Source organism: Cheilinus undulatus, linkage group 19, assembly GCF_018320785.1.
Source record: "Cheilinus undulatus linkage group 19, ASM1832078v1, whole genome shotgun sequence".
In the NCBI taxonomy this organism is placed as follows: Eukaryota; Metazoa; Chordata; class Actinopteri; order Labriformes; family Labridae; genus Cheilinus; species Cheilinus undulatus.
This window is the reverse complement of record NC_054883.1, coordinates 42,284,203-42,307,262: the sequence shown is the minus strand read 5'-3', so window position 1 is coordinate 42,307,262 and position 23,060 is coordinate 42,284,203. Positions and strand designations below refer to the sequence as shown.

Here is a 23,060-nt window from a genome sequence, read left to right as displayed (position 1 = left end):
TGATGGATGGATGGATGATGGATGGATGGATGATGGATGATGGATGATGGATGGATGGATGGATGGATGGATGGATGGATGGATGATGGATGGATGGATGGATGGATGGATGGATGGATGGATGATGGATGGATGGATGATGGATGATGGATGGATGGATGGATGGATGGATGGATGGATGATGGATGGATGGATGGATGGATGATGGATGGATGGATGATGGATGGATGGATGGATGGATGGATGGATGGATGATGGATGGATGGATGGATGATGGATGATGGATGGATGGATGATGGATGGATGGATGGATGGATGGATGGATGGATGGATGATGGATTGATGGATGGATGATGGATGGATGGATGGATGGATGATGGATGGATGGATGATGGATGATGGATGATGGATGGATGGATGGATGGATGGATGGATGGATGATGGATGGATGGATGGATGATGGATGGATGGATGATGGATGATGGATGATGGATGGATGGATGGATGGATGGATGGATGATGGATGGATGGATGGATGATGGATGGATGATGGATGATGGATGATGGATGGATGGATGGATGGATGGATGGATGGATGGATGATGGATGGATGGATGGATGATGGATGATGGATGATGGATGGATGGATGGATGGATGGATGGATGATGGATGGATGGATGGATGGATGGATGGATGGATGATGGATGGATGGATGATGGATGATGGATGGATGGATGATGGATGGATGGATGATGGATGGATGGATGGATGGATGGATGGATGGATGATGGATTGATGGATGGATGATGGATGATGGATGGATGGATGATGTCTGAAATGATGACGTGTTTGACTCTGATTCAGAAGAAAACGTTCTCATCACACAGGATGGAGCTGCTCCATCAGACGTCCTCTACTCTTGGTTAAAGTAGTTCGATGCCAGGAGTGCTGAAGTACGGCCAAGGCTGTGTCAGAAGTGTCTGTAAGTTTAGAAGCTTTGCTTCAGTGAGGAAAGTGTTAAATCATGTGGAACAAAGTCGATCCATCCCAGATATCTTTGTGAGAAATCTTCCATTCAGCTGCTGAGCAGCTTCTCTGTCCTTCTCAGTGTTTCCGGTCTAAAGGCTAACCATAAATAGGCTCTTTTCATAATGTAAGGGGTTTTTAAAAGTAGACAATCAGCTCCCTGCACAGCCACCGCTCACACCACAGCTGGCCGCCCTGCGTCACCATCATATCATCAGGGACGCTCTCACTGGTGAGCAGCCCGCTGACTCTGAGCCAGCTGGTGGGCGCAGAAACCAGAGATGATTAGGAATGAAATAAAACTGCAAATTAAACGACTGAGTGTTGATTGAATGAGTAAGTGGGTGAGTGTGTGAATCTTGTTCTCTTTATGTTTATTAGTTCTGTTGGGCTCCTATCATCATTATTTAACCAGCATTATTTATTATATATCCTTAGAAACTGATTAAACAAGAGGAAATGGATCATGCCTACTAAAGTTATCAGAACGTTCCCAGGCTCAGAGCCCGTCTGCAACCATCTCTCATCCACTGGTAGACCTTTGACCTCTGGGCCAAGGGTGCCAGTTTCTCTGCAGTCCTGGTGAAAGCAGCAGTTAAAGACCTTCATGTATCTGCACTGGAATCAACATTAGACACAAGATTGTTCATGTAAAACTCATCCTCAGTGTCGCCTCCTTTCTAGAAGAAGTTGATTTATTATTGTTAGATACAGAACATACAAGGATTATTTTAATGAAATTCATAATTACCATAAAAGGGTCCCTTTAAATACAATTAAAACCATTACAAATACCGCCGTTTTCAATCAGTAAGATTAACAATGAACTGAATTTCTGTGAGGTTGTATGATCAGTGACATATGACTTCAGATGTGGTTAATCTGACCTCATTTCTGAACATGGCGTTGATCCTGTGATTGAAATTGGTGCATTGTTTTGACCCCACGGGTCAGGCTGGACACATGTTGGCACACGTGTGTCACTTGGCAGCCAAGGTCAAACTCAACATCTTTCTATTGTTCCAACCCTCATAGCACAGCTGGAGACCTCCGGGGGGTTTTGGGGACTTGGGACGTCCACAGCACGACCAGGTGTTCACGCTCACCCTGCTACTCACTTGGACGGTACCCTAAGCCGTGTTTACTCCCCACACCCACCCCTTCCTCTACCCTAAAGGTGCAGACTTTGATATTTTTTTCAACAGATTATTTTCAGATGCCCCTGGTAAGTCTGCAGACCAGAACGCTCCAGCTCAAAAAGTTAGTAACAAGAAGTGACGACTGAGCATGCTCTTCCTCAGAGACTCAGGAAGTTTGAAGAAGAGGATGTTGGTTGGAGACGTCACTTCTTGTTCATGCTTTTTTGGAGTGGAGCCTTCTGGTGTGTGGACCTTTATATGTCTTTGTCAAATCTTTAAAGGTACGGGGTGCTGGTTCAGCTTAGATCTTGCAGTCCATCTTGCAGTCTTTGCAGTAAACCCAAGTCTGGTTCATGCCCCGCACATACTCTCACCATGCCATTCCCTTCTGTCCAGGTTTGGGACAATTTAAATTCAGCTGTGAAAAGAAACCTCGGCTGAAAGCCTCTGCACTTTTGTCTCTAATTTGTAATGCAGGAGCATGAAAACCGCAGCCAAAGCCTGCATTACAAACTAACCACAAAAACACAGAATACATTTCATTTAAAGACTAAAACTAAGACTAAAATTAAAAATAGCTGCCAAAATTAACACTGGTACCTCATATGATGTAAAAACACTGAAATATCCCTTTAAAGAATAATTGAGAGGTATTTCATATTAACAATACTCCGGTATGGAATCACACCACAGCCAGCAGCCAGTTAGCTTAGCCAAGCTAACATAACATAAAACAAACATACATAGAAATATAGAATTTTTCTTGTCTTATTTTTTTATCATGTCAGCAGAGGCTTGCAGAGGCTTTCAGCCGAGGTTTCTTTTCACAGCTGAATTTAAATTGTCCTAAACCTGGACAGAAGGGAATGGCATGGTGAGAGTATGTGCGGGGCATGAACCAGACTTGGGTTTACTGCAAAGACTGCAAGATGGACTGCAAGATCTAAGCTGAACCAGCACCCCGTACCTTTAAAGATTTGACAAAGACATATAAAGGTCCACACACCAGGAAGCTCCACTCCAAAAAAGCATGAACAAGAAGTGACGTCTCCAACCAACATCCTCTTCTTCAAACTTCCTGAGTCTCTGAGGAAGAGCATGCTCAGTCGTCACTTCTGGTTACTTTCTCTTCTCTGTTAGAGTTCCTGTTAGCTCCTGGAACCATTTAGGGATGTGAGTGTCTTCCTTTGGTTTTCTACTATAGATTTCTTTGCTGAGCTATCAAGAAAATAATTTTCTTCAAACATCCAGTCTAAGCTTTCTTCCCTTCATTAACAGTTAGAACGGGGTCAGGGAAAAGGTCCAGGCCAGAAGGTCTGTTATTAAAAATTAAATCATTTAATAACTACAGACTTAAAAGGAGGATAAGACAGTATTCTGCTGTGGTCAGCAGGTTTGCACTCCATAAATTGTGCCATTGTGCACCTCTACTCCTGAACAAAGCTGCCTATGGAAGCCAAATGTTCCCTCTAAGGGCTTTGTCTGTAGAACACTCTGTTCTGTTTGTCGTCTGAACATGATAGGACTTTGTTTGGGAGGAGGATGCAGAGCCAGGTTGTGTTAAGTCAGGTGTCTGGGGAGGCTGGAGACCAGGTCAGCAGATGAAACTAATGATCACAGCAGACATCCAGCCAGGAACTTTCCACCTGCCTGCCCAATACAAAAATAAAAGCCCATATATTTCCTGCAAAACCCTCAGATCAAGATGCAAAATCTTTAACGGACTTAAATGAAAATATCAGCAATTTTAAAATAGCTCTGCAATGTTTGTAGCGCTCACTCAGCATTTCCCAAAGCCTTCACTCACGCTGTAAGTGATACAGGAGGAAGAGTAGTCAGTGTGTTGATCATGGTCTCCTGGATATTGATGTGCATTAGATCAGTATACAGCTCCCTGATCCTCTCAATCCCTCCACTCACAGATAACACCTGATCCCTCTCCTTTCCCACAGCGCTGAATCTAAGATTCCCAGCACTTAGCATTGATTATTAATGGAAGGTTTGAAAATAAAAGAGGGGGGTGCAGAATCTGATCTTACTCTAAGAGGAACCTGTCTGAGGTCGAGGGCCGGTCACTTCCCAGAAACCCTGCTGGTGGAATATGCATAGTTTGTGTAATGAGTCCCAGCTCAGGGCTGCACAGTCCGAGGGTCAAAGCAACGTCTGAGGACAATGGCTGAGCTAAAATATGCTTCATGATTGACTGGAGACTGTCGGATCAGGATTTACCTGATTGAGTGGGATGAACTGAGGAGAGCTGAGAGTCCATGGGGAGCTGGTTTCTGGTTTTATGTTGCAGTCAGCAGAAGGACTAGAGTTTAAGCCTCATGAAATTCTGTAAGACTCTTCTTTCATGGCACATATCTGCAGCTCCAGTGGGTGGTTGAAGCTGCCGTGCATGTCACATTTCCAACAACAACAGAAAATCTCTCCAGATTTGAATTCACTTGTCCAGCCCACATGAACCAGGAGCTGGTGAGAAGGATTCTGTCCAAATGAGCTGCTTTAAGGTTTAGAAGAACTGACACTGTGCCATGTTTTAGCTATCAAAGGCTTTTCTCATCTGTTTCTGGTCTCATGTTTCTAATTTCAGCTCTGCCAGGTTGAAAAGTGTGAAGCTGTCATGTAAATCTGGGTTTGATATTCTTTCATTTTTACGAATTTCTAACATCTATAAAGCTGCCAAATAATGGCTGTGAGGTTTGGAGGCCGTCTGTAGGTTCATAGTGACAGAAAAGATGTCAAACAGTGGATGACTGCGAAAGTAACTTATCTAATCTGCTCTGCAATGTTGCTGTCTCCCTGTTAACAGAATTATATTTAACACAGTGTTACTCGCCAAAGAGACAAAGAGTTGAAAAATTTCTTTGCAAAAGCCACAATTTAACTGGTGAAAAGTGACAAAAACAACTTGAGGTAGCAAAAACAATAAGTTAGGGCAGGCAAAATGGTCAAAAGCAACAAAATGGGTGAAAATGTGGAAAAAGGGTCAGAAAGTAACAGAAATGGGTGAGAAGTGACAACAAAATGAGTTACAGGTGTCAAAAAATGGTCCAGAAGTGGCAAAAAAGGAGTGAAAAGTGACTAAAATGGGAAGAAACAGTCAAGAGTGGCAAAATTGGCAAAAAATACGAAAAAGTGGTATGAAGTGGCAAAAGGTAGCTGAAATGGGTAAAAAGTGATGAAAAAGGGCAAAAATGTGATTAAAGTGGCAAAAACAGGCAAAAACAGAGCAAACAAGTGGTACTTAATGGCAAAAGATATCTTTAATGGGCAAAAAGTGGCAAAAAAAAAAGTTGAAATAGGGCAAAAATGGCAAAAAGAAGTGGCTAAAATGGGCAAAACTAGGTTAAAGTGGTTTTAATGACCAAAGGTAGCTTCAATAGATGAAAAGTGGCAACAAAATTGTAAAAAAAGGGCAAAAGAGCTTCCCTTTTTTTAAGGTTTTCTGGGGGAATATTTAAAATTAAGACATAAAAGAGCCACAAATAATCACAAAAGTGCCAGACGTTGAATATCACTGATTTAACACTTTTACTTTGAAGGTAGAGAAAGTTTTACATTTGTGTAATATAACATAACATTTCTATTTCAGACTTTATGAATGCATCAGCATGTCTGTTTTGCCAAATACTGAACAAGAAAAATAAAAAAGGAAAGGAAGAAAATCTTAGGACTCGCCCAGTGCTTGTTGATCACCCTCTCTAGTTGTTCCTCATCCATAACTGCAGTTCTGTGCAGAGCTCTCTGGCATGTTTGGGCCTAGAATTGGGGCTTAAGTAGGGCGAGAGCCATCGGGCAGGACAGAGGATTGACACAACCCCGTAGTGCTCTGGATGTCCTTGTATATTATGAGGGACACTTGAAAATAATCCGGTGAATAAAAAAAATGTCCACAGCTTTAGGGCAGAGTAGGGGTGGATGTGTTGATCAAACACCACCTAGTGTTGGTTGGTAGTAGGGTTGTGGAGTTGGTAGTAGGGTTGTCCAGTTGGTAGTAGGGTTGTTCAGTTGGTAGTAGGGTTGTTCAGTTGGTAGTAGAGTTGTGGAGTTGGTAGTAGAGTTGTGGAGTTGGTAGTAGGGTTGTCCAGTTGGTAGTAGGGTTGTTCAGTTGGTAGTAGGGTTGTTCAGTTGGTAGTAGGGTTGTTCAGTAGGTAGTAGGGTTGTTCAGTCGGTAGTAGGGTTGTTCAGTCGGTAGTAGAGTTGTGGAGTTGGTAGTAGGGTTGTCCAGTTGGTAGTAGGGTTGTTCAGTCGGTAGTAGGGTTGTTCAGTTGGTAGTAGGGTTGTCCAGTTGGTAGTAGGGTTGTTCAGTTGGTAGTAGGGTTGTTCAGTTGGTAGTAGGGTTGTTCAGTCGGTAGTAGGGTTGTTCAGTTGGTAGTAGGGTTGTTCAGTCGGTAGTAGGGTTGTTCAGTTGGTAGTAGGGTTGTTCAGTTGGTAGTAGAGTTGTGGAGTTGGTAGTAGGGTTGTCCAGTTGGTAGTAGGGTTGTTCAGTCGGTAGTAGAGTTGTGGAGTTGGTAGTAGGGTTGTTCAGTTGGTAGTAGGGTTGTTCAGTTGGTAGTAGGGTTGTGGAGTTGGTAGTAGGGTTGTGAGGTTGGTAGTAGGGTTGTCCAGTTGGTAGTAGGGTTGTCCAGTTGGTAGTAGGGTTGTTCAGTTGGTAGTAGGGTTGTTCAGTTGGTAGTAGGGTTGTTCAGTTGGTAGTAGAGTTGTGGAGTTGGTAGTAGGGTTGTTCAGTTGGTAGTAGGGTTGTTCAGTCGGTAGTAGGGTTGTTCAGTTGGTAGTAGGGTTGTTCAGTAGGTAGTAGGGTTGTTCAGTCGGTAGTAGGGTTGTTCAGTCGGTAGTAGAGTTGTGGAGTTGGTAGTAGGGTTGTCCAGTTGGTAGTAGGGTTGTTCAGTTGGTAGTAGGGTTGTGGAGTTGGTAGTAGGGTTGTCCAGTTGGTAGTAGGGTTGTTCAGTTGGTAGTAGGGTTGTTCAGTTGGTAGTAGAGTTGTGGAGTTGGTAGTAGAGTTGTGGAGTTGGTAGTAGGGTTGTCCAGTTGGTAGTAGGGTTGTTCAGTTGGTAGTAGGGTTGTTCAGTTGGTAGTAGGGTTGTTCAGTTGGTAGTAGGGTTGTTCAGTAGGTAGTAGGGTTGTTCAGTCGGTAGTAGGGTTGTTCAGTCGGTAGTAGAGTTGTGGAGTTGGTAGTAGGGTTGTCCAGTTGGTAGTAGGGTTGTTCAGTCGGTAGTAGGGTTGTCCAGTTGGTAGTAGGGTTGTGGAGTTGGTAGTAGGGTTGTTCAGTTGGTAGTAGAGTTGTGGAGTTGGTAGTAGGGTTGTCCAGTTGGTAGTAGGGTTGTTCAGTTGGTAGTAGGGTTGTTCAGTTGGTAGTAGGGTTGTTCAGTTGGTAGTAGGGTTGTTCAGTTGGTAGTAGAGTTGTGGAGTTGGTAGTAGGGTTGTCCAGTTGGTAGTAGGGTTGTTCAGTCGGTAGTAGGGTTGTTCAGTCGGTAGTAGGGTTGTTCAGTTGGTAGTAGGGTTGTTCAGTTGGTAGTAGAGTTGTGGAGTTGGTAGTAGGGTTGTTCAGTTGGTAGTAGGGTTGTCCAGTTGGTAGTAGGGTTGTTCAGTTGGTAGTAGGGTTGTTCAGTTGGTAGTAGGGTTGTTCAGTTGGTAGTAGAGTTGTGGAGTTGGTAGTAGGGTTGTTCAGTTGGTAGTAGGGTTGTTCAGTTGGTAGTAGAGTTGTGGAGTTGGTAGTAGGGTTGTCCAGTTGGTAGTAGGATTGTTCAGTTGGTAGTAGAGTTGTGGAGTTGGTAGTAGAGTTGTTCAGTCGGTAGTAGGGTTGTGGAGTTGGTAGTAGAGTTGTGGAGTCGGTAGTAGGGTTGTCCAGTTGGTAGTAGGGTTGTGGAGTTGGTAGTAGGGTTGTTCAGTTGGTAGTAGAGTTGTGGAGTTGGTAGTAGGGTTGTCCAGTTGGTAGTAGGATTGTTCAGTTGGTAGTAGAGTTGTGGAGTTGGTAGTAGAGTTGTTCAGTCGGTAGTAGGGTTGTGGAGTTGGTAGTAGAGTTGTGGAGTTGGTAGTAGGGTTGTCCAGTTGGTAGTAGGGTTGTTCAGTTGGTAGTAGGGTTGTCCAGTTGGTAGTAGAGTTGTGGAGTTGGTAGTAGGGTTGTCCAGTTGGTAGTAGGGTTGTCCAGTTGGTAGTAGGGTTGTGGAGTTGGTAGTAGGGTTGTCCAGTTGGTAGTAGGGTTGTGGAGTTGGTAGTAGGGTTGTCCAGTTGGTAGTAGGGTTGTGGAGTTGGTAGTAGGGTTGTTCAGTTGGTAGTAGGGTTGTTCAGTTGGTAGTAGGGTTGTGGAGTTGGTAGTAGGGTTGTCCAGTTGGTAGTAGGGTTGTGGAGTTGGTAGTAGGGTTGTTCAGTTGGTAGTAGAGTTGTGGAGTTGGTAGTAGGGTTGTTCAGTTGGTAGTAGGGTTGTTCAGTTGGTAGTAGGGTTGTTCAGTTGGTAGTAGGGTTGTGGAGTTGGTAGTAGAGTTGTGGAGTTGGTAGTAGGGTTGTTCAGTTGGTAGTAGGGTTGTTCAGTTGGTAGTAGGGTTGTTCAGTTGGTAGTAGGGTTGTGGAGTTGGTTGTAGGGTTGTCCAGTTGGTAGTAGGGTTGTCCAGTTGGTAGTAGGGTTGTCCAGTTGGTAGTAGAGTTGTGGAGTTGGTAGTAGGGTTGTCCAGTTGGTAGTAGGGTTGTTCAGTTGGTAGTAGGGTTGTCCAGTTGGTAGTAGGGTTGTTCAGTCGGTAGTAGAGTTGTGGAGTTGGTAGTAGGGTTGTGGAGTTGGTAGTAGGGTTGTGAGGTTGGTAGTAGGGTTGTGGAGTTGGTAGTAGGGTTGTGGAGTTGGTAGTAGGGTTGTCCAGTTGGTAGTAGAGTTGTGGAGTTGATTGTAGGGTTTCCATGAAATTCCCAGGAAATGTCAGGTGTGGCATAAGGAAGAACTGATTATATTTTGGGAGTGATCCGGATCACCGTCTGAATCCAGGAATGTTTTTAAAAGATTCTTCACTCTTGGGAGATAGGGCTGATGGCGGAGGTCTGAGTGCTTTTCTAGTTTTAGCGTTTGTTAGTCAGAGATTTGTAAATGCTAAATTGCAGACAAAACTTTCATGAAGAAACTTCATCTGTTCATATTTTGTAAAGTATCGTCTTGCATCACATTATATCGTATTATATCCTATCACTGCATCATATCCAAACGTGTCACTAGTTTAATCTAGAAAATGGGGATAAAATTATCCAGAGGCTGTGTCAGGTTATACTCACGTATGAAAGAAAGATTTAGTGAGGATATTTAGTTCAGGAATGTGGGCGTTAACCTGCAAATGAGATTGAAAGTATGAGGTGCTAGCGCTGCTAACTTTAGCCACCCCCTACAACCCAACCTTGCCTGGTTGTGGTGTGACATTTCTTCACTGTGGCCGTGTGAAGATGGTTTACAGAATGTTTTTACTTGACTTCAGAAAAATTGACTGAACGTAATTATGGTTTAGGTTTTTGTGTTTCCTTCAGATTAATTTTAGGGCATTTTTTACTTTATTTGCTAAGACAGCTCTAGAGAGACAGGAAATGTGGGGAGAGAATAGGGGGAGACATGCACCATTAATGTGACTGGAAGACAAACCCATGACCAGTGTGGTGTGTGTGTGTGTGTGGGTGTGTGTGTGTGTGTGTTTTGCATTTGACATATCGATATTTAGATATAACAGATTGAAATATGTCATTTTGAACTCTTCAACTCAAGCTCTGCTCGGCTAACACCACCTCTGTTCAGAATGTGTCATCTTTCCACCAAACAACAGAAAAGTACCAACAGCAGATATCAGACTGTAAGGACGTATTGATAAAAGCATCATATCAATAAAAACAGCAGTCCCATCACGAAGTTTGTCACAAGACTTTGCAAAACCCCTTTACCCCAGAGTCTGGTTAGTTGTTCTCCATCTCAGTTGTGATTTTGTCAGTGAATAAATGGGAACAGTGAGATCTCTCCATTTAAAGAGAGATCAGCCTCAAACTGCTAAACGTCTTCAAAAGTTTCTCTCTCATTCAGAGCAGTTGGAGCGGCCCCTCCAGAGGACGATGGTGCAGAGAACACCTCCTGAAACCGTCACGTGACTGTGATCCAGCTGCTCTTTTGTAGTTCATCTTAAAAAGGAGTCGTGAGCTGTGTCGCTCCCCTGGTGTGGTTTTACTCATCCTCCTCTGCCCTCTTCTGTCCCCGCGGGCCTAAATGTGCGTCAGCAAGTTGCTCAGCGCCTGCCCGGCCTCATATCTCTTTATCGGCTCCTCTATTTAAAAAACAGAAGAATGCACGAAGGAGCAGTCACACATTCTCATTTAGATATTATCTTTAACCTCACCGATGAGTTCCAGTGCCTCTAAAGTTTAGTTTCAAAGCTGTTTCAGTCTCCTGAGAGTTCAGGTCAGCATGTAAACACCCTGTATGCATTTAGGATTAACAGCTCATCCATTCATTATTTGCTCTGCGACATTACTCCTTTGCAGAGCTGAGTCAACTGTAGCGAGTCAGAAGTTTCTGTGTGTTTGCCCGGCCGGCGTCATCGAGCAGAGGATGAGGATGTGGGCCACCCCTTCTCCCGTGGGGTCCTCCATGTCCCCTGACTGACTTCAAACCTAGTGAGCAAAAAATATCCACATGCTGGCGTCTTCAGCGCAGCCTGAGGGAACGCAATAATGCCTCGGCTAATCCGATTAACATTAACAATCCCACGGGGGAAATCGCTGCACATCTGCAACGGGCAGATAATTACGTTTCCTCGCATGTTTGTTTCTTCATTTCTGTGTGGGTTTGTTTTGGTGCTGCTTCTGTCTTTGGAAAACCTCAGCTTTTTATTTGTTAGGCAGCAGTTCAGTGGGTTTTCTGGGTCTCCGTAGCAAACATGGGTGGACGCCCCGTCTTTGTCTCAAGGGCGAGCTTTGCATGACGTTAGCAGCCTCAGGTGGATTAGTGTGAGTAAGACTCTGAAATGCATGTTGTGTTGATGTTTTCATCAGCAAAGCAGAATCATTCTCAAGAAACACACAAGGAAAGAAAAAGACGTCTGATGAGGAGTTCAAGAGGATTGCAAGGAAATATATTCTGCAAAACCAGGTTTCCACAGAGAGAAGGAGAATCCGTGCTAATCCTGACTGGAGAGATGGAAACAGGGGCGGAAACCTTGGGATTCAGTTTGATTTCAGTTTTGATTCTGGGGCTTGTGATTCAATTCAAAATCAGTTTTTAATTCAAACCTCTTCCTGATACATAATAAATTCCCAGTTTGTTATAAAGAGGGGCTTATTTCACAATGTTCTTAAGTCTGCGAGGTGCTAACACCACATCTTAGTGGTGTCAGTGTTGCACATATCTGTTTAAACTGAATCCTCTCAGGCTCCTCTTGTGAATAGTACGGCATTAAGAACCTCTATTTGAATACAGACAAACACAGGTGTACTATGTGTTGAAAAGCATTTGACAGCTTTGAGGTAAATATCATCTATCTCCATTTAAAACAAGCTAACGAGCTCTGTTACCGTGAGGAAAGGAAATACTCCCGTGCCTAGTCATCTCCCTGTTTCCTTCTTCCTCACCCATCTCCAGTGACACAAAGGGAAATAGGAGCGGGACGATGGAGGGAAACCACTCACTGTGAAGCCTGTGTGCTGTCAGGATACTACAGTAGGGATGAAACAAACTGGAATGTAATGGTAGGACAGAGAATAGGGCAAAGTCAGGGTCAGGATTATAGGAAACCAGCAGCTGCAGGTCAAGAGTCGAGGACGTGGCCGTTGTAAATTGGTCTTTGGCCACCTGAGCAGATCCTTAGGGATTTTTGCCATCCCCTCATGTGAGAAAGTGACTCTAACCCTAACCCTGACCCTAACCCTGACCCTAACCCTGACCCTGACCCTAGCTGGGGTTGAAGTCAGGGTTCCTACACACTTTGAAAAACCAAATTTAATCTCCTATGACCCTGTGTCCACAAATGTGGACATTATATTTTGGCTTCTCTACATTTTACTGATTAGTTTTGGTATTAGAATTGATTAGATAATTGTATAAAATAATGTTCATTCAAGTTTATGGCATTCGCTTTAAATGCTGGGATAATGTGTTGTTTAGATATTTTAAAGAATTTGCTTGTAAGTTAACAAGTTTATTTTTTTAAAGGAAATTTAGAATATATTGGAAATTTTGGCAAGTTTATATATTTTATATATTTATTTAATTATTTAATTATTTATTTTAATGGAAATTTAGAATATATTGGAAATTTCGGCATGTTTATTTATTTTATATTTATTTGATTATTTATTTATTTGAATGGAAATTTAGAATATATTGGAAATTTCAGCAAGTTTATTTATTTTTGTATTTTTTGTAATTTATTTTTTTAATGTAAATTTAGAAAATATTGGAAATTTCAGCGAGTTTAATTATTTTTTAATTTTTTAATTTTTTTTTTTATGGAAATTTAGAATTTTACTGGCATTTTGGCACTTTTTGTGCATTTTAAGGAAAATATGGGAAATTTATTACCAAATTTTTGGGGAACTGGAAATTTGGGTTTTGGGGTTATCCTTGAAATATTCAGGATTTTTTTTTTTTTTTTTTTTTTTTATTCTTCTTTTGGGGTTGGGGGCGGGGGGTCCATCACTTTCATTGAATTTTGGAGAATGTTTTTTGAAAATTTCTAGAATGCCAAGAAATTTAAGGAGGAGTTTGCTTTTATATTTGAGGAATTTTTCGAAAGGAAAATTTCCAAGAAAATCCTGTTCACCAACGAGGCTGATGTATTAACTTGTCAGACCGTATTCATCCCAGATAAGTGGGAGAAACAAAAAATTCTCTCCTAACAAAGGCTCGGGTCTTGGGAGGTTAAAACTTATCAAAACCTTTTAAGACCTACACTGTAAAAAATAAACAGCTTTCTGTAGCAAAAGGTCGCGCTGGTTGTTTTTTTGGCCATAGATGCCTAATTTTGAACATTTTTGGCACATTTAATACCTCTATTTAATCAGTATACTGCATAGTGACATTTATCTTAATCAAGCAGGATCGCTATGTTGATTCTAACAATGCAAAAAAATTGAAGGAGAATGATTGAAATCAGATAAACAAATGGAGAAAGATTCAAAGTGCTTTCTAAGATTTAACACCTCTTACTGGCAAGAATTTGATTTTTTTTTTTTTTTTTTTTTTTTCACTTTTATGGCCTTACATTTCAAACGTCCATTTGAAGACTTTTTAAGATTTTTCAAGCATCCCTAGGTGGGAACCCTTAGTGTTGGACATTAGTTTACACCAATGGGAGTAGAAGAAGTTCTCAGACCTGCCGTTTCCCTTAAATGTTTTCCAGTTCAACAGACAGATGGCTCTCTGTGAGCTCTCCATCCATCACATCTGTGTCAGGGGATGTGCACAATTAGCTGGCTGAAAAATTAGATGTCATCACCCTCTCTAGTCCACAGGAGAAATGTTATGGTCTGTTAGAGTAACTGTTAATATTTGAACCAGTTCAGACCTTTGACTCCAGTTAAATGTTACATCTGAGTTACTGCTGCCAAGGCTGCAGCTCCTGTTAACGCTACTGTCATACTACACTAAAGGTCTTCTACCAGGATGTAAACCAGCACGGCAGTCAGAAGCTACTTTGTAGCATATTCTAGAAAGAAGAGAGTCGAGTGATTGGATGATAGTTGTATGCAGGCTGTGCTAGCTCATACTGGCTGGACCAAGTCCAAGAATTTCTAAAACAGAACAAATATGCAGGATGCTCAAGCAGGGAGCTGGTTTGGCCCGACAGAGCAGTAAAACATACACTATATTGCCAAAAGTATTCACTCACCCATCCAATAATGTAAATCAGGTGTTCCAGTCTCTTCCATGTCCACAGGTGTATAAAATCATCACCTAGGCATGCAGACTGTTTCTACAAACATTAGTGAAAGAATGGCTCGCTCTCAGGAGCTCAGTGAATTCCAGCGTGGTACTGTGATAGGATGCCACCTGTGCAACAAGTCCAGTGGTGAAATTTCCTGGCTCCTAAATATTCCACAGTCAGCTGTCAGTGGTATTAGAACAAAGTGGAAGCCATTGGGAACCACAGCAACTCAGCCACCAAGTGGTAGGCCACGTAAAATGACGGAGCGGGGTCAGAGGATGCTGAGGTCATAGTGCGCAGAGGTCACCAACTTTCTGCAGAGTCAATGGCTACAGACCTCCAAACTTCATGTGGCCTTCAGATTAGCTCAAGAACAGTGGTAGAGAGCTTCATGGAATGGGTTTCCATGGTAACAGCTGCATCCAAGCCATACATCACCAAGGTCAATGCAAAGCGTGGGATGCAGTGGTGTAAAGCACGCAGCCACTGGACTCTAGAGCAGTGGAGATGCCTTCTCTGGAGCGACCAATCACGCTTCTCCATCTGGCAATCTGATGGACCAGTCTGGGTTTGGTGGTTGCCAGGAGAATGGTACTTGTCTGACTGCATTGTGCCAAGTGTAAAGTTTGGTGGAGGGGGGATTATGGTGTGGGCTTGTTCTTCAGGAGCTGGGCTTGGCCCCTTAGTTCCAGTCAAAGGAACTCTGAATGCTTCAGCATACCAAGAGATTCTGGACAATTCCATGCTCCCAACTTTGTGGGAACAGTTTGGGGATGGCCCCTTCCTGTTCCAACATGACTGTGCACCAGTGCACAAAGCAAGGTCCATAAAGACATGGAGGAGAGAGTTTGGTGTGGATCAACTTGACTGGCCTGCACAGAGTCCTGACCTCAACCCCATAGAACACCTTTGGGATGAATTAGAGCGGAGACTGAGAGCCAGGCCTTCTGGTCCAACATCAGTGTGTGACCTCACAAATGTGCTTCTGGAAGAATGGTCAAAAATTCCCACAAACACACTCCTAACCCTTGTGGAAAGCCTTCCCAGAAGAGTTGAAGCTGTTATAGCTGCAAAGGGTGGACCCACGTCAGATTAAACCCTATGGATTAAGAATGGGATGTCACTTAGGTTCATATGAGGGTCAAGGCAGGTGAGCGAATACTTTTGGCAATATAGTGTATACAGAGGCTGTTGCCCTCAATGACCTTGTCCTAGTTTGATGCTTGTCTTTTCCAACTCTTTCTCTCCATCCTTCCTGCCTATCTCCAGCTCTCTTATCCAGATAAAGACAAAAAGTCCCAAAAAATCTTTGAATCAAAACAAAAGCAAGATGCTTAGACTTTGTGAGGGGTCATCTGAGGTGTAATTGGCCACGAGGCTGGCGAACACCCCCCTATGTGGATTATATTTATCTGGACGGGGAAGCCTCTCAGCTGGATAACACTCTTTCTTCTATTTGTTTAAAAAGTTTTGTCATTCAAGGCTTCCTCTGTCCTCTTTCAGGTCGGGATTCTCTATTTCCAGCCGAGTGTTTTCCGCTGCATCCTCCTGCGATGGGTTCGGCTGCTGGGCTTCGCCACCGTCTACGGGACCCTGACGCTGAAGCTCTACAGGTAACACAGAAAAAGCAGGAGTCCAGAATCATTCTTCTGTCCTGAAAATGCCTCAAGTATCACATCTCTTTAAGTGCAGTTACGCTGGAGTTACATCTTAATTCCTTGTGAAGACAGAGTCTTATGAAACACTGAGGCGGCTGGTTTCTTAGATAATTTATCTCCACACTGCACTGGTCTGCAAGGTTCAGGGTGGATTCACTGCCTCATTAAGTGGAAGAAGGAAATGGATAGTAAAAGTAATTAAGAAAACAGGGGGTGCTTTGGCCCCAGATGATCTCCCTATATAACCCAGAACTGACTGATGGTCTCTGAGTGAAATCAGAGGAAGCAGAAGGACTGCTGGAGGAGAGGCAGAGAGAGAGAGAGGAAGAGCAGAGGGGTCATCAGCACCCAGTGATCGATAATGAGACAGAGGGTGGACTGTATTTAAAGTCCGGTATTTAAAAGTGTTCGTCTGTGGGGCTTTTTGTCAGGAGAATCTGTCAAAAAGGCGTAATGAAGATGCTGATGAAGAGGATGTGGCTGAGCCCAGTAAACCCTCAGAGGTGTGAGTTAACATATTGCACGGATCAATTTTTGATGGGGGGCTCATTAGCGGCGAGCGCAGTGGACACTTCATCAATGTGTGTGAAGGGCAGAGCCTAAGAATAGCAGGGGCTGGTGGTGTGTTTGAGCAGAGCTCAGAATCTCTTCCACACTTTTATGTTTTTATCTGTTCATTCAGAACCATGAATCATCACGGCAAGCAGTGGCCACACTGACTAATGAAGCCTTTCACAGCTTTCTGTTGGCTACGTCAGAAAAAACAAGGGGGAGAACACAAACTTTTGGACATATATGGTTTTTACATTAAGGCCTTACTTTTTCAGTGTATGTCAGTTAATTCAAATGAGTTTCCAGACGTTGTCAAATCCTATGCTATTGTATCCAGTCCAGTCCAGTCCAGTCCAGTCCAGTCCTGTTGTTGTGTATTGTATCCTATCCCAAAAAGGTCAAAATGTGGGATTAAAAGTCACAGTTAGGAGCTGAAAAGGTCAAAAGGTGAGATCAAGTTTGAAACAGTGATTTGAAAAGGTCCAAATGTGACTTTAAAAGGTTGAATTTTGATATAAAAATTCATAATAATAAATTTGATTGTGAGATGCAAAATTAAGAATATGAAATGAAAACCATTTTATTTCTTTTCCACATTCCTGACTTTTTATCTAAATATTTTTACTTTTTACATTTTCAACTTTCAAAGGTGAAGTTTACATTTTTATACAGTAGTAGATCTGCAGTCCTCACACCAGCATTCCAGCAGAAATATGATATGACGTTGTGGGCCGGGTGAAACAGTACCACGGGCCGGATTTGGACCCCGGGCCTTGATTTTGACACCCCTGGTGTAAGTGGTTTAAAGTATCAAAATGAAAGCTGCGCTTTTCCTTACACACACAGTCAGTTACACACGACACGCCCACGTTAAACACATAAACAACAACAGTTAGCTTCACATTAGCACCATTAGCCTGTTAGCACATTAGCTGCTACCATAAGTTAGCAGCTTACAACAGCCAAATACCATCCTCCACCAACAACAACGAAGCATCCAAACTCATAACAAAGGTGCCCTGTTAACTGGACACCACGTTAGAACTCTACATTTCAGATGAAGAATGAGTCTCACTGTCAGCGGCTAATATCAGTCCTCATGGTGATAGAACTGTAACCTCTGCTAAAGCTGGATATCCAACCATCCTGGTTTATATGGACTAGTCCCGAAAAGACAAAAGCTCCACAGCAGATAGTCCGGTCCAGTCCTCCTCTCATTGACGGCTTATCCAAGACTACTTCTGCTAATTAGCCAGGACATCCCAGCCTTAACAACCAGCTACGCTGAAGAGAGACAGAGCCTTCATTATCAGCTCCAGTGGTCCATGCCGTTCTGCACGATGTGATTCTGTGTTGACTACAATCCAACTTTATCTGAGGATTGGTCATAGGTAGTTTATCGAAGTCCACAATTCTGCCCGGCGTAGGCCTCTCTCTCTCTCTCTCTCTCTCTCTCTCTCTCTCTGCTGCTGCATCGGTGTTTACGACTCAGCTATAGTTCCCTTTGTTTCAGCCTCTTCATTACTCACAGCGATGACTCTAAAATCCCTCCGTACCACTGATGATGTTAAGCCTTTGGTTAACCAGGAAACCTCACTGAGATTAAAATTCCGCTTTCCGAGAAAGCTCTGGTCAAACTTTCCCTGCAGAGACCCCAGCAGTACTGAGCACACCGAGGAGAGGCGGACTTATTTGACGTCATGTTGCATACATAATTAGCCATGTGCTTGCCGTCTGAGGAGATAAACAACCCCAGCACCACAGGACAGTAGATGTAGTAAGATCAGGCAACTTTGAGTTTATATTAACGCATTCTCACAACATATCTTCTAGGTTACACAAAATATAGTATGAAAGTATTCAGCATTTACTTATCTGGTCATTGGCATGTTTTCTGCCGGACATTTTGACTGGTTACATTTTTATCTGCCAGACTTCCGCCCTTTTTACCGGCCAATGGCCAGCAAATGTCAGCTAACGGAAACTCAGCCGCAGATCCACACAGCTGATCAGAGGATATCAGAGCATGGCGGAAGGAGACAAAATGGCAAAAGCTGCATCATAAATTAGTGCCTGACACGGGGGGGGGGGGAGTGAAGTGCTTTGTATGTTTTGAACACAGCGTACAGGAGAGCAAACATATTTTATTGGCCCATTTTTGTGTAAAGCTCGTTAAACTGCGCTGATAAAACGTTCCCATCTACAGCCATAATGTGCTGCATCTCTCTGAGCTCTTTATAACCACTGGATCAGCTGTCACACAAATCACTGGAGGCTAATGCCACTAATATAGCCAAGCACCTCATACCACCCAACTTCAAAAATGCCCAAAGATCCCTTTAACATGCATCTTATCTACTAATAATGGCTGACAGGTGGGTTTTTATAACTTTAAGTGATCAAACATAAAGTCAGTGCAGGAAAAATGTTTTAATCTCACTTATTTGGGGTTCCTTTCATAGCTGTGGGGCTTTTTAAAATGGAAAGACGCTGTGTATATCATAAAGCATCTTCTAGATGTGATAATCCTCTGAGGGGCTGATGGGAAGCTCTGGGGGGCTGATGTGGCCCCCGGCCTCCACTTGATGATCAGTGCTGTAGACCTTGCAACAGGCAGATCAGGTTCAACTTTGACCTTCAGCCTCATGTCATTCCCCTCTCTCTCATCTGGGTGTCTGATTATTATGATACAGCATTAAAAAGCCTAAAATATCTTTAGAAACAATACAGTGTCCCTGTTGGCAGGGTTTTTTCTCACAGTCATTTATTGCATCACAGCAGGTAGCTGAGACATTTCTGCATCCTGTTATGTAATGTAAACATTATTTTACTGCCTTCACACACTGAGGTTTACCAACTTTGAGAGGCAGAATGTTGCAACTGCACACAACTGAGGAACTAAAATAGTCACTGGTAGAGAAATACATGAAGGGCATCGTCTTCAGTCAGACACAGACTGTTCACAGTGAACCCACATAGAATGATGGTAGGAAACTTAAACCCACGTTAGCTGGTTTTTGGCACTAAAAATATCAGACAGTTTTCTCCATGATCTATTTGCAAAAACAAGTTTTTAAAGAAATGTGGCAAAGTTTTAGTGTCAAAACTCTAGAAATCAGAACAGTGGAGACTAAATGCAAAAATGACAGTGGCTTTCCCTTACTGTGTAGACAGTAGTGTAGAGTGTAGACACAGTCCTTGTAGCACATCAGGTGCTGGCTATTTAACTGACTGAAGTGAATTCTGGGAACTGTAGGACCTCTAAGGCTGGGAGAAAAAGGCATTCAAAGGATGAAAGCGGTATATTTACTGTCTTTACTTATCCCTCTGGTGTCCTACAGATCTCTGCCTCATTTTCCTCCTGGTGTGCATAAATGCACAGGAGGGTTATCACAGTGAATAAAAAGTTATATTAGTTTATTTTTAATTGTTTCATTTTTTCCTTGTTTCATCAACTTGTGCCATTAACAAAAATACCTAATACTCAATAACTGTCAAATCTTTTAACCCTTTAATTGCCGTGTTTGTGATGTAAACAAACAACATTTTTGATGAAAAAAAAACACAAATTGATATTTTTTGCAGATACTACACTGAAAGTGATTAACTTATTTATGGCTGACTGCAGCCTGGCATATGTCATTGATTAGTAGCATCATTGGTTAAAATGCATTATTAGTTTTTTGTGAGGTCAGTTATTCTAAAATACTCACGTTTTTCACCCTTCTGTGCATAAATGCACTCCTTTAAATCATGTTAGAAATATCAGACATTTAAAATTGTTTTACTGTCATTGAATTATATTTTTCTCATTTAAGGTCAGCCCTAACCATAAATGTCAAAGACTCATTCATTTTCATTTTTAACCCTTTAAATGCCATGTTTCATTGATGTCACTGCATCTTTAGATGCAAAATGCACAAAAAATGATTTTTTTTTTTGCAGGTTACTACATGAAAATGAGAGAACTTATTTTTTGATGATTGCACAGACACACTCACAGACTCACACACTGATCTGCACTGAAACAAACCCTCAGAGAGTTAGTGAGAAGGGGAGCAGAGGGCAGTAGAACACTGAAACCTGGTGGAACAAACATGGACTTCCTGCCCTCGCCCATATATGGTAAAAGTGATGTCACAGGGTAAAAAAATGGTCCAGGTGCAAATGTAAAGCCCCAACTCTCAAATGAAGCCCAGAAACCAGAAAATGCATGATTCATGCCTTAATGGTGGATGGATCTAAAGAAGTGGTTTGAATGGGTTTCAATGGGGACTTTTACACAGCAGGGATATTAACGCTATAAAAAAGGTTTATTTATGTTGGGCTGATTGTTGTGGCTGGGACAGAATTTTGAAAACTGTGCAAAAATGAACAAAAAATACAATACATGATAATATTAATGTGAAAGAGGACAAAGTTTTATTTTTTTTAAATATCAACTAAGAGTGCATTTTTGGCACCGGGGGTACCAGAGGGTTAATCTGTTGCTTTATTACTGTTATGGTTTTGCATAAAGTGGTGTCTCCTCTCCCCCTACAGGGTCCTGAAGGTGTTCCTGTCTCGGACAGCCCAGAGGATCCCCTATATGACCAGCTGGCGAGTGCTGCGTCTGCTGGGCATCATCCTGCTTATTGTCTGCTGGTTCCTGGTGGCCTGGACGTCTGCTGTCTGTCAGAACCCGGACAGGAAGTTGGCCCTCATCGACGTGGGCTACACACCCGACGGGCTCCAGTTCAGCATGTGCCTCCTGGATCGCTGGGACTACATGATGGCTGTTGGTAAGCATGCTGTGAAGTCTGTGTAACCTTAAAACACAGAGAAGTGTGGGTTATTTGAGGTTCCCGAGGTGTTAAATCAAGAATTAATTCATTAAGTGCAGTTAGACCGTCAGTGGAAAGGTGAAGGGAAAGTTTGCCCTCCATCTACATTTGGCAGAGCTCCTAGTTTGCCAACAGTAGACATCAATCCTCTCCAGTGGTGCTACACTCTTGGATATTTGCCTGTTTTGTTCAGAGGAGGGGGCAGTCAGCCCGAGATAAAAACAGATGAGGAATCAAAGATGCCCGGAGGAGAAAAGGAAATCTGCATGCTGTTTTTAACGTCTGCTGACTCAGCTTCTGTTAGAGAAAAACCTGGTCCTTTTTGACTTCTGGGAAAACAGATGGACCCCCAGCAGAGCCCACATGCTGTGCTACTGTATACTGAAACAGGTTTTTCTCTGTTTATTAGGAGGTAAAAATAGGCTGGTTACAGGGACCAGCCCACATACTGGTCATAAATTACACACAAACACAGGATTCAATGAATCTTTGTGATTTAAAAACCTGCCCCGTGTAAACTCTCAGTCAGAGGTCTGTTCATAATACATCTGACTTCATATGAAAGCTGGATTCATGCAGTGAAGATTTATTACCTAGCCCATGTATGTCCAGCAGAACTGCAGACCCAGTAATGCTAATAATTGATTTAATATAATACATTCAATTTAATCATGCCTCCTATGCATCCTCACTGACCTGCTAGCATGTTCCATGCAGTCTACAGCTAGTACGCTCTAAAAACTTCCTCTTGTTAGGATATTATTTCCATAACTTATAATTATAAGCTTATAATTATGCAGCATTTACAGAGGCTTCATGAACTGCACAAGGCAACAGTATAAATGGTAAATAGATCAACTATATAATCATAAAAGATCAGCTGCTGATTTGTTATTTCCTCCTAACCTGAGATTTTGTTTAGAAAGCATTTTGATTTCTCCCACTTACACCGCTTTCCACATTATTATGCAAATGACATTTTTCTCTTATTTTCCTAAATATTAATGCAAATGACAGATTGTTCAAGTCATCAGCCGTTAGAGCATAATTCAAATGTTTTTAAACAAACTTCATAATGATAACTATTATTTTTTAAAAGATAAAATCACTGTTCCACATTATCAAGCACAACAGAGTTTTAAAAGATTTTATGAGTTTTAAAGAAGTGAAAATGGTCATTTGTTGAATCTGCAACATCAGGAGGTCATATTTACTGAAATCAAAGCTATTTCAATCAAAAACATCTGAACAGGCCAAGTTCCATGTTAACATAGGAGCCCTTCTCTGATATCACCTTCACTATTCTTCATCCATTGAACTTGTGAGTTTTTGGAGAGTTTCTGCTTGAATTTCTTTGCAGGATGTCAGAATATCCTCCCAGAGCTGCTGTTTTGATGTGAACTGCCTCCCACCCTCATAGATCTTTAGCTTGAGGATGCTCCAAAGGTTCTCAGTAGGGTTAAAGGTCAGGGGAGGATGGGGGCCACACCATGAGTTTCTCTCCTTTATGCCCATAGCAGCCAATGACACAGAGGGATTCTTTGCAGCATGAGATGGAGCATTGTCATGCATGAAGATCATTTTGCTACAGAAGGCACGGTTCTTCTTTTTGTACCATGGAAGAAAGTGGTCAGTCAGAAACTCTAGATACTTTGCCGAGGTCATTTTCACACCTTCAGGGACCCTAAAGGGGCCTACCAGCTCTCTCATCATGACTCCGCCCCCTCCTTGCTGACATCACAGCCTTGTTGGGACATGGTGGCTATCCACCAACCATCCACTACTCCTCCATCTGGACCATCCAGGGTTGCACGGCACTCATCAGTCAACAAGACTGTTTGAAAATGAGTCTTCATGTATTTCTGGGCCCACTGCAACCGTTTCTGCTTGTGAGCATTGGTTAGGGGGGCTGAATAGTAGGTTTATACACGACTGCAAGCCTCTGGAGGATCCTACACCTTGAGGTTGGTGGGACTCCAGAGGCA

The 23,060-nt window shown here is 42.6% G+C and overlaps 1 protein-coding gene across 1 annotated transcript in view; it reads left to right on the top strand.

Moving 5' to 3' along the window:
- gpr158a (G protein-coupled receptor 158a) overlaps positions 1-23,060 on the top strand; it is a 128,985-nt gene that overhangs the window by 90,201 nt on the left and 15,724 nt on the right. The window contains exons 6-7 of the mRNA XM_041814571.1: positions 15,546-15,655; positions 20,795-21,033. Of these exons, the coding sequence (XP_041670505.1) occupies positions 15,546-15,655; positions 20,795-21,033 (349 nt within the window). The remainder of the gene's footprint in view (positions 1-15,545; positions 15,656-20,794; positions 21,034-23,060) is intronic.